This window comes from Otolemur garnettii, unplaced genomic scaffold (genome assembly GCF_000181295.1).
Source record: "Otolemur garnettii isolate 467f Iridium unplaced genomic scaffold, OtoGar3 scaffold00178, whole genome shotgun sequence".
Taxonomy (NCBI): Eukaryota; Metazoa; Chordata; class Mammalia; order Primates; family Galagidae; genus Otolemur; species Otolemur garnettii.
Window position 1 is genome coordinate 2,044,323 of NW_003852573.1, and position 13,616 is coordinate 2,057,938.

Consider the following 13,616-nt stretch of genomic DNA (forward strand, 5'->3'; position numbering starts at 1 on the left):
TACTCATCCACATCTACTGCAATCACCTCTGCTCCTTGAGTCTCCAAAGACCCCCTGTGCTTTGTTCATCTACTACTACTCATTGGATGAAAATCAGAACTCTTTATTCTGAATTTGCTTATGAAGTCAGTGGTTGAACAGTCCAAAGTAAAGAGGAATACTTGCTGTGACCTCTTGCTGAGGTCCAGGTCCAGTTCCATCACTTACTAGCTATGTGACTGTGGGTTAGGTGCTTTCATACCTTAGTCTGTCTGTAAAATGGGAGTAATGGATTATACTTAATGGTTTGTAAGGGTTAAATGAATGTGCCTGGTATGTAACAAGGGCTCAGTGTATTTTAGCTGGCAAGAGTATTATTCCTACTGTATACCTTTTTCTACTCCTGCCATTTGATGCCTCAATATTCATCCAAACATCTTTGAATACCTATAGTGTGCTGCTAGTCCCTGTGCTATATCCTGAGGAAAATTAAGATGAATAAAACATAGCCTGACCCCACAGTTTATAATCTGGAAGAGAAGTGGATTTCTATTATTTATTTATTTATTTTGCAGTTTTTGGCTGGGGCTGAGTTTGAACCCACCACCCCCGGTATAAGGGACCGATGCCCTACTCCTTGGGCCACAGACACCACCCGATTTATTTATTTGTTTATTTATTTCTGAGACAGATTCTTACTCTCTTGCCCAGGGTGGAGTGTCATGGCATCAGCCTAGCTCACAGCAACCTCAAACTCCTGGGTTCAAATGATTCTCCCGCCTCAGTCTCCTGAGTAGCTGAGATTACAGGTGTCTGCCATGATGCCTGGCTAACTTTCCTATCTTTAGTAGAGACGAGATTTTGCTCTTGCTCAAGCCGGATTTGAGCTCTTAAGCTCAAGCTCCAGCCTCAGCCTCCCAGAATGCTGGGATTACAGGTATGAGCCTCCATAGTCTGGCTAGAAATAGGTCCTTAAATAAGCAAAAGCAACAAAGTATCATAAATTACTTGATTTAAAAGAAAAGGACCGTATAGGCTACATGCTGAGGTGAGGACAAAAATGGTCAGTTCCAAAGGCTCAGAAATGTCTTTGAAATTCCTTTAAAAACAAATGTTACTTGACTTTCTTAGAATATTTTCATTTAATTGGAAAGAAACAGCTCTCACCCAAATGTGCAATGCAAAATACATGAAATTACCCTTTTGGAAATGTTGGCAAATACTTTTTGAAAGACCGTATTGCCTGGGAAGGTAATTTTTTCTGTAACCTGAGAAGTTAGACACATCTTGATAACAATGAGAAGATACTACTGATTATAGCTATGCATTCTGATTTCAGAAACGTTAAAATATGAAAAACGGTGTATAGAAGCAATTGAAATTTGATATATGTACAGGTAGACATGTGTACTTGGGAACTAGTCCAAGTTCTTAGCAATGAATTATCTGGTAAACTGTTTTGTTTTCTTATCTCACTTCACTTACATCCATTCCAAATCTATCCTTTATAGTACTTTCCATTTTCTCATTTTTTCACTCAAAAATTATTGGTAACCTTCTCATTTCCTATAAAACCAAATTCCAATTGGTTGGTGTGGCACATTTAACCTTCTGTTTTATAATCTTATCTGTCCACTGCCAACTCTTTACTATTCTATACTCCCTTTCTCTCAAGCCCTGCTCCTTTCCATTTTGGCCCATATAGCACTTTCCAAAGATCTCTTACCGCTTCTTTGGAGTATCTATTTATCAGATCCCTTAATTATTTATCATCATTTATTATCAATTGATTTTTCAACTGTTGTTTCCCAGCCAGAAATATAAGTTCAAAATATGTTTTATATAAGAAACTACATATGTGATAGTCCTGACCACACTAATGTACTAACTTGGGTTAATAGCTTCAGACGATTTTTGTAGCTATAAAATATTTACTAATCTTCATTAGAAACTACACTTACAAATAAAAAATAGCAAGTACCAAAAGAAGCAGCATTTGAGAAAAACACAAACTGTGTTTTTCTCTGCTCTCGTCCCACAACAATCATCTACAGACTTGTGATCAAATTGGTGGGAGGCTTCTCTACCAACAAGTAGCAGACACCAGCTGGGTACCTTCCAATTAATTCTGACACTACCTGGAGAATAGCATCAGAAGGTTCAGTCCCCATGACAGCCCTCCCAGTCAGACCCCAGTTTCAAGTCCAGGTCTTCAGAATGTCTAACCAAGTTGGGGGTCCCGTGACTATCTTTGGGTTTAATTTGCTGGAGCAGCTCGCAGAACTCAAGGAAACACTTATATTTACTCCTCTATTATAAAGGATATTACAAAGAATATAGATGAAGAGATGCACAGGGCAAGGTATAGGGGAAGAGGCCCAGAGTTCCTATGCCCTCCCTGGGCATGATTACCCTCTCCAGGAACCTTCATGCGTTTAGTTATCTGGAGGTGCCCCAACCTCTGTCCTTTGGGGGTTTTATGGAGGCTTTACTACATAGGTAAGACTGGTAGAAATGTGATCAAACAAAAAGCAAATGATCGATCTAAACCCAGCAAGGCCTGTCTGCTTATAGTTTCCTTGGCCTCTGTGTAGCATTCCTTTCTCTATATGAAGTAGGACCCCTCTGGAATCAGGGTCTTTTGATCTACAATCGGTTTAGAGTCCTGCAGAGCCTTTGTAGTGTTCCCCTTTTAATTTCTATTGTAATTTTGGCCCACATTTGCTTTTTCCACAGGAGTCTTCACTCTGCACACTAGCAACATTTATGTTAAACTGCAATCTCTCAATACCTGAAATCCAACCCTCTTCTACATAAACCCAGGGGAGGCCACATGCACAAATGAAGTCGATATTAAAATTAGTTTATTTTTCTACTTAACTTTTAATAAATGAGAAGAAACACAGTAGTCTGTCTCATATAGAACATTTATAATACATAACAATCCATAAAGCCTCATGGTGAGGTAGGAACAGCTTTGGAAAATAACACACAGTCATAAAACATACAAAAAGTTAGGTAAATGTTGCAGCACTAAAGACATTTTATCTGCATCTGCATTTAATGAGATGATAACTGCATTTAACTGAGCCACATCTGGTCCAAAGGACAGGCAACAGTAGACACAAAAACAACACAATATGAAAGTTTCATAAAGAATCACAGAATACACTGATACACTTCATTGTGCTGTTTCAAGGCAGAACCATAACATGGCAATTTGTGTCTTTTTTATATATAATCACACATTAATTGTATGTTACATTCCCTCCAGCATCTTTTTGCCAAAGACACTGGACCATAAATTTTTTGGTTTAAAAGTTTAAATTGAATAACATACAAAGGCTCTTGTGCCAGTGAAAATGACTGCTAAATATTCCAGAGCTTGTTAGTAAAACAAAACAGCATTACCACATAATATTGGTAGAGCTACATCAAAATAGTGCTATTACAATTCCCATTTCATAGACGGTGAAACACTATATGACACAGTTTCAATTTAAAAAAAACAACAAAAAAACCTCCCTACCTTCCCAAGAGTTTTAAATTTTAACACTGTTTTATGACTTAACTGAAACTCGGTATTAAAATAAATATTTTTATATTGTAGAATTACTCTCCTCTCTATTTGTGTGAACATCTTAAGACAGCAGGTTAATGACATTTTTATCATTCAAATGATATCTCCATATAAACAGTAAAAATCTTTAACTCAATACCAGTTAACCTACTAAATATTTCACATTAAGTTCCATAGATCTTTTCCCTCACAACTTTCAAAAATTCATAATTAACTGGACACAGACATATTAACATAGTCTTCTAGCTACTGATTTTCCAAGGTGCACTTGGTGGAATTTTTTTCTATTCAAATTATATACCTTAGTTATTCAACATTTGTTTTCTAAAACATTAAAACACACATAGCAAGGTTCTTGAGGATTTTGCTTTTTAGGTCTAGTCCAAACTTTTACAATGTAAGTACCCTTCAGAAAAAACTAAACAATCATCCAAGCAAAAATAGTGACAATGGAGAATTAAATCTCTAATCACTAAGGCTGCATTTGGCTTGGGAAAAATTCTGGTTGGTTTAATTCAGGCACATGCAGCACCTCCTTTTCACTAAATTGACACAACGGACAAGTCTCTAAACACATATTCTACACTGATCTTGCTCAAATATAAAAGAGCCAGCAGGAGAGATGCAACTCCAAAAACTGATGCAGTGTTATAAAACAGCGTATTTAAATATTGGGTTTTAAGTTATCTTATAAATTAGGGTATTTCCCTAATTTTCTTTCAGAAAGGGAAAAACTATTTTGGAAAAGACACTTAAATCCCAGCAATATTTAAATATACAAGCATGTCTTTTTTTTTTTTTAAGATAATGCTAATATAGCTAAAATGGGTTAGAAAGTGCATTGTAAAGAAATAAATAAATTGTCCACTAGAACTCAAAAGGTGAGTCAGTGCCCACTGATTTTGCTATGACAAAGTCTTCTGAAAAAAGAAAATCCCGTGGTACCACTTTGATACACACGTAGTATAAGCTACTTAAAAATTATGAAAAGTGAAATAACTAAAACCTACAGGCTGTTATCTTCAAAGCACTTTTGAAAAACCAAACCATAGTCCTTGGCTCATGCTTATATACCATTTTAAAACCCTCATTCAGTTGATGTCTTATACTTAGGTGTTATATCGCCTTTAAAACAGACCCCAAATAGATCGGATGTAAAGAAAACCCCAGTGAATGTAATGTATTTGGCCAGTTATCCTATTGTATCATCGCCAAAATGTTTACATAACATTGTTTTCAGATCTTAATAAAATGTTCTGTAAAGTGTTAAATCAGGAATGTACATGATAAGTACAATTCACAGCTTTCTCTCTTGTCCACCCACATATCGAGATCCCCAAATGATGTTAAGTTTAAAAAAAAAAAAACCTTTTTGCAAAATTCAAGATAACTATCAGTTTAGGAATTGAGTTACACAATAGCAGATAAAGAGTATTAAAAGATCAAGATGTACTGCAAACTGGCAGGTTATGGTTTTGGCCCATTATAGTAAATGTGAACTTACAAACTATGTTCCAAAAATTACTACATTCTCATTGGAAAAATCAGCTGTTCTTAAATAGGCCCATTGCCAGCAACAGGCTTGTACTAGGGAAAAAAACTGCAAAAGATCATCCCTTTAAAAAGTAACTGTCAAATTCCAACACTTTCATCTTCTGACCCGTTAAACAATGAATTATTTCAAATCCCAAAAGGTAGCCAATCGTAAAAGTAGTCAGCTATAAAAGTTACTAAAGTAGTCAGAATACCTTGTTTCTAGAAAAATAGAACTATACATGATAACTGACACTAAATATCCATCTTTTTGAGGATAAAAGTCTACATTCTCATGACAATGCATAACCCCTCTGTCACAAAAAATATAACTTAAATACCCTTAAATAATATTTGTGTTGGATTTGAAATCTATAGCAACAAGGAAACAGCCAAGAACAATTTCATGTGTAGACATGTGGCATCTTGCAAAATAAGCCACTGTTAGACTATCCAAGCAATGTCAATATGACTTATAGAATGCTTTAATTATTAATTTTGCTTTCTAATAATTTAATATCCAATTGCATTACTTCCTGATTTTTTCTCTCAAGTTAGTGGCTCTTGGCAAAGCACAAGTATTGTTGGTTGTGCTTGAAAAGCTTGGTTTAAATTCATTCACGATTGCTCACCATGAAATGACGTTAACTTTGAAGTTTTTTTTTGAAACATCCACAATTTAAAAGATTACATTAATAGCTTGCATTTAGCATGTAATTAAGTATATTAGATGCTAAGTTAACACTCTTAAAAATATTTATATATTTTGTGAGTAAACTTTCAGCTCAATGTTTCTATATCAACCTTTCAAAGTAATGCTGGTGAACACGTCCATGTTTTAGACTAACTTTGGTAGGATAAAATGAGTTGAAATTCTCAAAATAATTCAGAAATGTAGTCTGAATATTAATATACAATAATCTAAATATTTAGTTCAGTAAACTTCCATCCCTGCTCTTACTCCCCATATGCCCTATTGTATGTAAACTATAGTTCAATTTATTTGTCTCACTGTTCATTAGACTAATACTCAGCAATATAGAAGAATACAGGATAGTAACTTTTCTTATGTCCTATGAATAGCCATGAGTCACTCTTAAAATATGTTCCCATTATGCTATGGAATGATACTAAAAGGAAAGTAAATATTACCTAAAATGCCAAAGCAAATAAATTGTTGATGATTTTAGAGATCTAGCTATTATAATTCTAATAAACAAAGTATAACACTGGGGGAAAAGAAAAGCAGAGAAATTTCAGTAACAATTTTAATTTATTTATCCCCCTAATTTTTATCATGGGAAAACTGGAAATCAAATGTCATTATGTTATATAAGGTTTATACTTAAACAAAAATGTAACATAGTGTTAAAACTGGCTTTCCAAAACTGTTATAGCACAGCTGTACTCTGTACTAATAATCACAAAGTTGTATATAGAACTCTGTTATGCAGTCCCATTATGTTCTTACAAAAATAGAATTAAACTGTGTGACCAGACAAGTACTTCTGTTACACTACTTGGCAAACTTAGAATTTCAATGGAGTCTTTTTTTTCCCTCTTGCAGTTTAAAGCAAAAGTCATATGTCACATCTTTTTCAAGACTCACAAAGATGATTCAGGTTGTTTGTTTGGCGTTTTCTTTATCTCTATCACAACAGCTGGGATGTTTTCAACTTTAGTCCTCTTGGGCTTCTTCTCTAGATTGTCACTAAGTTCTAAACAAGAAATGCTAACTGTTGGGGCCTTTTCTGTATCTTTTCCAGATTGGGCTTGTGGCAGTGTCCCACAGCATTGCTTCAAAGCACACTGCGTTCTGCAGGCAAGTTCACACGGGACTACACTCGATTTAGAGCCTACACTAGCAAACTCAGGCTGAATGGTAGTAGCGTGAATTCCGTGATTATGAAAAACGTCTTTAATGGTTTTAGCCACTTGCATGTATGATGCTGGATCTTCACATTTTATGTGAGCAGTGGCAATGATTCTGCTCCCAGCAAGCTGCCAAACATGTAATTCATGAACTTCCTCAACTCCTTCAACATTTCGAAGTTCTTTTAGCAAATTTCTGATATCAATTTGTTTAGGAACAGTTTGTAGAAGGATAAGAGCAGATTCCTTAAGTAATGGATAAGTTGTGTAAAGAAGTATACAAACCATTACTATACAAAGAGTTGGATCTAAATATAGCACCCAGCAAGGACCAGCCTCATGAACTACTGCCTGAGTACTATTAATTATTTCTACAAATGCTTTGCAGGGATCAGGGGAACAAGGGTTCACACAAAAATCCCCGTCAGAACAACCTTTCCAAGAAAAGTAAAAGAGCAGAGCATTTACTACTACAATCACTGAACCCAAGGCATCTCCAAGGACATGCAGAAAAACTCCACGCATGTTAAGTTGTCCAGCCCTATCATCTTCTTCCAATTCCACACTGTCAGGTTCTCTGATAAGATTTCCATTCACTTGTACTTCCACTGGATCATTATTTAAAGGTTTTTCTGGATCTACAAAGAAATAAAAATTTTATGTAAGTTACATCAAAAGAGTTTACATAAACATCCTTGTCTAATTTCATCTAAGCGGTGAAGGCGGCAAAATTTTTTTCATAAAGCACAATAAAAAATGTGCTTAGAGCAAACTTAATATAAATTGACATTCTGGGAACAAGCCAGGACATAATGGCCAGGACTAAATTAAGTCATTATGATAATTTGCTTTTCTACTCTCCTAAGCACCCTGCCTCCAAAAAACTACATCTTTTCTATGGGGCTGGGGTTCTGTAAACATTGTACTATACTTTTTGTCATATACCAAAGAAATCATAAAATTGAACACTATCACCCAAAATTAAATGTAGTTATGGATAAGTCTACTAATATAAAATGCCTGATTGCTCTGGCAGCAGGGGGCATGCGGGCCATCCTGCAGAGGGCCAGGCAAGGGTCCGGGTTCCCCAATCCCAACCATCTCTCCTATCACTCTGTCACTTAGGTTAACTGCTTGAGAATAAAACCAGTTTTAACTTTTAAACTTTTAACACTGAATATAAAAGATAGTTCCTTGGTAGAGTGGGTTTAAACCCCAACTACAGGCCAGGCATGGTGGCCCACACCTGTAATCCTAGCACTCTGGGAGGCCAAGGTAGGTGGACTGCCTAAGCTCAGGAGTCAGAGAGCAGCCTAAGCAACAGCAAACCCCTAAAAAAAAAATTAGACTATCAAAAAAGTTGAAATTAAATGATCACTACTTGCCCCAGCTTTCAAAGCAAAAGTATTGATCTCCTAAAGCAGTGGTTCTCAACCTTCCTAATGTATTTTCTTTGTTAAAAAGGGGTCGACCCACAGGTTGAGAACCACTGTCCTAAAGGAACCACACACTAGGGCAGCTTAATTTTCTTTGGATTAACACCTTGTTGGGTGGAGTAATCACTTATTAAAACTTTTCAATGTACAAGTGAATGCTATTAACATATCCTGCACCTGAAAAGGAAAGCTGTCAATGTAGTATGATACAACATGGTAAATAAATACAGAAGGAAATACACCAAATTGTTAACATCACTGAGCTTGGGTAGTAGGACGTTGGTTGATTTCCGAATTTCCTTCAACAGCATTGACATTCAGAATGAAAAGCATCCATTAAAAATAAAAGATGAATAAATTACCATTACTTTTATTTTGGTACGATTATTAAAAGTCCTAAGTGTAGTAAGTACTAAACTTGCCCAGACAAATCCTAAATCTATGATCTTCGGGATTTGGGGTCATTTAGCTGAAATATACATTGCTGTTCATAAAAGAAACCTTTAACTAGGGCTTATACGGTGTGAATGTAATGTTATGAAATGTATTCAATGGGCGAAAGAACTACTTTGGCAGAGCAATGTTTTCCAACACTCAACAACTAAGGACAAATGGGGGATTTTCTGTTTCCCAAGAGGGCCAAGAACTAGAACCGGGAAGGATTTTTTGGTATATTATAGCCATCACCAGAAAAGACTTAGGGTCAGATGCACAGCCCTCACCTACATACATCCCACCACCCCGCACCGCCCGGCTCCTTACACTCCAGCTGAAGGAGGATTCAATTTCCCGGTTGGCCGGGCGTGTGCGCGACCGGGAGGGACCAAAAAAGAGGTGGCTCGGCTCAGGCCTGCTCCGGCAGCAGGGGGCGTGCGGCCCGTCCCGCAGAGGGCCAGGCGAGGGTCCGGGTTCCCCAATCCCAACCACCTGCGGCGACTTTCTCTGCTCACCTGCTGCGTCCAGCTTCAGCCCATTAGAATTACTAGTATTGGTCACCAGGGTGTTGGTTTCCTCCTGATCAGGCCCCTGCTCGCCTGGAGCCACGTTGTCGCTGCCCATGGTGCGGGTGGTCTTGACGCGGGTCCCCTTGGGGAGGCCGTGGCTGTGGCCATGCCCCCCGTGCGAGTGGCCGTGGCCGGAGTCCTGACTGAAGCCGCTCTGATGGTGAAAGAGGCAGAGCCCCAGCACGTTGACTAGCAGCCCAGCCACGCCGACCCCGAGGACCACCATCGGCTGCTGCATCTCGTGCGGCTCGATGAAGCGCTCGATGGCTTCCAGCAGGATGGCGAAGCAGAGGCCGGTCAGGAAGATGGCGTTAACCAGAGCCCCCATCACCTCGGCCCGGATCCAGCCGAATGTGTTCTTCTGGGTGGCTTGGGTCCGCCGGGCGAAGCGCTGGGCCACCAGCGCCACCACCAGCGCCAGCACGTCCGACAGCATGTGGAAGGAGTCGGAGAGCATCGCCAGCGACGAGGTCACCCGGCTCACCACCACTTCCAGCACCATGAACATGAAGGTCAGCATCAGCATGCACAGCAGCCGGCCCCGGTTCCGACCCCAGCACCCCATGGCTGCGGCTGAGGGGCCCACCGAGCACGGCCCGGAAACTCGGGGGGAGGTGGCGGCTGCGAGGCGCGGAGGGTCGGCGACCCGGCGGACCCGAGACGGGGAGGGCGGGCGGCGCGGGGCTCTTACCGCCCGAGACTGGCCGCTCGGGAAACCGCTGAGGGCCCCCGGGGTTACACGGGGGCGAGCCTGGGGCCAAGCCGCCGAGCCCCGTGCCTCTGGGCGCCCTCAGCCAGCCGGCGGCGCCGCGGCGCGCAGCTCGTCAGGCGGCTCTTCTCCGAGGAGGCGCCGAGGCCCAGCTCAGCCACAGCGGCCCCCACACCCACACCGGGGCGACGGCGGCGGGGAGCAGGGGCTCCTGGAGCTGGGGCACCAGGAGCCGGAGCAGGAGGGCGGCGGGCGAAGGCGACCGGCAGCTCCGCGCAGAGAAAGCTCCGAGCATCTGCGGGCTCTCCTTGCTGGTCTCTGCTGCTGGTGGAAAGAGGAGCTGACGGCTGAGGAGCTAAAAAGGCGGCGGCCACGGCTGCACTCGGCCCGGTTTCGGGCGCCTTCTTCGCCCCCCCGCCTTTGCAGACGGTTTACAAAAAAACTTTGCTTTGCACTCGGAACCCCCGTTTTCACACGGACCCGAGCGTGACAAGGTCTTGAGGCCCCGCCCATCAGGCCCGGCACGCTTCCTCATTGGTCGGGACCTCCTCACGACAGCCACCTCATCCCGCCCTTTCGCGTTCACTATTGGATGAAGGCTCGGAGGGGCGGGAGGGGGCGGGGTCGTAGCGCCAACTGATGGGGGCGGGGTCTTTTCCTCCAGAAGCCGGGCGTGGGCTGGGGGGCCGTGGCCGGGTGCAGCGGCGGGTGAAGTGGGGGCGCGGGCCGCGTGCAGCGGGAGGAGGAGGGGCGGCCCGGAGCTCGTCTGGCGCTGCGGAGTCCGAGCTCCCACTCAGCGGGTCATCATAGTCCCCAGCACACCTGCGGGGCCAAACTGTAGACTTTGATCCTCAGAGCCAAGTCCACGTGGGGGCAGGCCAGGCGGCGGCAGTGTGACAGATCTAGAGGGAGAGCCCCTGCGTGCCGGGCCCTTGGGTGCGCCCTCCTGTCAGAGGAGCCAGAGATTAAGCCGGCAAATTTATAAATAAGTGTCGCAGTTAACTTGTGACTCTGCTCAACACCAAGCTAAGGAGTTAGTCCTCCAGAAGGTCTTTCGAGTGGCTTAGACAAATCTTTGTGAATGTTTCAGTAAAGCAAATTACTCCTATCCCCGTCATCCCCAGATCTTGTATAAGGTCAAGTATTTCTGTCACTGATTATCTAAAGCCAATTTCAGGTACAGACCTCAAGCAAGAGAAACCTGGGTTCAGGCCCTTGCCTTCCAGCTAGCCAGCTGTGTGGCTTTGAGCAAGCCCCCTAATCTCTCTAGACCTATTTCTTCATTTATAAAGGATTGGACAAATGAAACTCCAAAGATTCCTTCTAACTCAGATTCTAAGGCTCTGTGATGTAACATTTTATTTATAGACTACAAACAGTGGAATCCTGTGTTGGTTGCTATGGGGAGTGGGAATGAGCTTTTGGCCAGGTGGAGGTAAACTATAAGGTTAAATTATGACGAAATACTCTTGATAAACTGTGTTAACATTAGTTTAGATGGAATATATATAATGCACTGTGCTATGCGTGGAGATTAGTTGATTTGGAAGGGGAAGGCTTCTGATCCAAGGTTGGGAATCATCAGAGTGGCCTGAGCTGGACCCCAAAGGCCTCACCACAGCCTGTGAACAGGAGGAAGGACCCCGGCTGTTCTAGTGCCAGCCATTGTTAAAAGTTGTACCTAAGGCTTCTTTCAAGCTATGTTATTTTTCATTGTTTTGGTATTCTTATTATTCCTATAATTTTTGTTTCCTTTTTTTTTTTTTTTTTTTTTGCAGTTTTTGGCCGGGGCCGCCGGGGTTGAACAGGCCACTTCCAGTATATGGTATATGGGGCCAGCACCCTAACTCCTTTGAGCCACAGGCGCCGCCCTGTTTCCTCTTTTATGTGGTGTGTTTCTCATCTCCCTAGACTGGAGAGGCAGATCTTCACCTACAGTTTCTGTTTTGCTGGAATAGAAAAGAATAAAGTTTCTAAGATATTATGAAGGAAAAATTGGTAGCATTTTCTAATTAATTAGATATTGCGAAGGAAAAGGTAAGTAGGAAAACAAAGATTTTTAACTTGAAAAATACTGCTTTTAAACAGGTGAGGAAGTTGGGGTTGGGGGCAAGGAGCTGGTTTTAAAGTTTTATTTTTAAATGTGTTTAATTTGAGGTGAAGTGTGGATTTTGCCAGTGCCAAGAAGTGGATCAATAAGTTTTTGGTTTTGTTTTTTTTATGTCAGATGGGTAATGTGCCAATGTCATAACAAGATTTGGCGGGGTCGGGGAGGGTGGGGGAAGGGGGGAAGGAGAGGGAGGAGGGGTGTGCGCACGCATGCGCATGAAAACCCAATCGCCCCGCTTATGAGCTGTGAAAGGATCTGGATCGGTAAGTTTTATGACTTCCATGTTGTCTTGTCCTTGGATATGGGCAAACGACATTTTTCTGATCATATGTAAACACAGCGTCAAACCTCCTTCCAACTAGCCTCTCCTAAATAGAAATTGGGGAGCCACTTAATGGGTCAAGATATCCTGATGGAAATGGCCAGTGTTCCAAGAACACTGTTCTGCCTTCTCTGGGGGCTACTGTGACCCTTTCTTTCAAAAATAGATTTCTCGGCTCGGCGCCTGTGGCTCAAGCGGCTAAGGCGCCAGCCACATACACCTAAGGTGGCGGGTTTGAATCCAGCCCGGGCCCGCCAAACAACAATGATGGCTGCAACCAAAAAAAAAAAAATAGCCGGGCGTTGTGGCGGGCGCCTGTGGTCCCAGCTACTTGGGAGGCTGAGGCAGGAGACTCGCTTGAGCCCAGGAGTTGGAGATTGCTGTGAGCTGTGATGCCATGGCACTCTACCCAGGGGGATAGCTTGAGGCTCCGTCTAAAAAAAAAAAAAATAGATTTCTCTAAAGTGAGAATTTGATATCCGAAGAAGAACCAGTAAAGAGATGCTAAAGTCAGCAATGCTTCACAGAGTAATCATCCTTCAAAAACTAAACAGACTAGGCTCAGCTCTTGTAGCTCTAGGGCGCCAGCCACATTCACCAGAGCTAGCAGGTTTAAACCCAAACTGGGCCTGCCAAACAATGACAACAAAAAGATAGCTGGCGTTGTGGGGGGTGCCTATAGTCCCCGCTACTTGGGAGGCTGAGGCAAGAAAATTGCTTAAGCCCAAGAGTTTGAGGTTGCTGTGAGCTGTGACAGCACAGCACACAACTGAGGGTGACTAGTAAGACTCTGCCCCCCCCAAAATAATAATAATAAATAAATAAATAAATAAACAGACTAAATTGGGAGAGGTTTAGATCAAAATAAAAACGGTCTCTTAGGCTCAACTCAGTAACCACTTTGAGAACTACTTGGTACACACAATTAGGCCATTTCCCAGACAATGTGCTTTATTCCCTCATAATCTGGCAGGGGTTTGGGGGTAAGAGGGCAGTATATTTTCCAGGTTGTAGAAAAGTTGTAATCATGCACTCCAGAGAGAGTAATACCATTTACCTAACTGCAAAACA

General features: G+C 42.0%; 1 protein-coding gene and 1 pseudogene across 1 annotated transcript; both read right to left on the bottom strand.

Annotated features, from left to right (window-relative positions):
* Positions 1–2,828: 2,828 nt before the first annotated feature.
* On the bottom strand, positions 2,829–10,557 carry SLC30A1 (solute carrier family 30 member 1). The gene is made up of 2 exons (XM_003800517.2): positions 9,351–10,557; positions 2,829–7,602 (listed from the first exon to the last, which is right to left on the bottom strand). Exons 1-2 carry the CDS (start codon positions 9,967–9,969, stop codon positions 6,698–6,700), a joined length of 1,524 nt encoding a protein of 507 aa, XP_003800565.1. The 5' UTR covers positions 9,970–10,557; the 3' UTR covers positions 2,829–6,697.
* A 1,777-nt stretch (positions 10,558–12,334) lies between these two features.
* On the bottom strand, positions 12,335–12,478 carry LOC111728681 (annotated as a pseudogene).
* Positions 12,479–13,616: the final 1,138 nt, after the last annotated feature.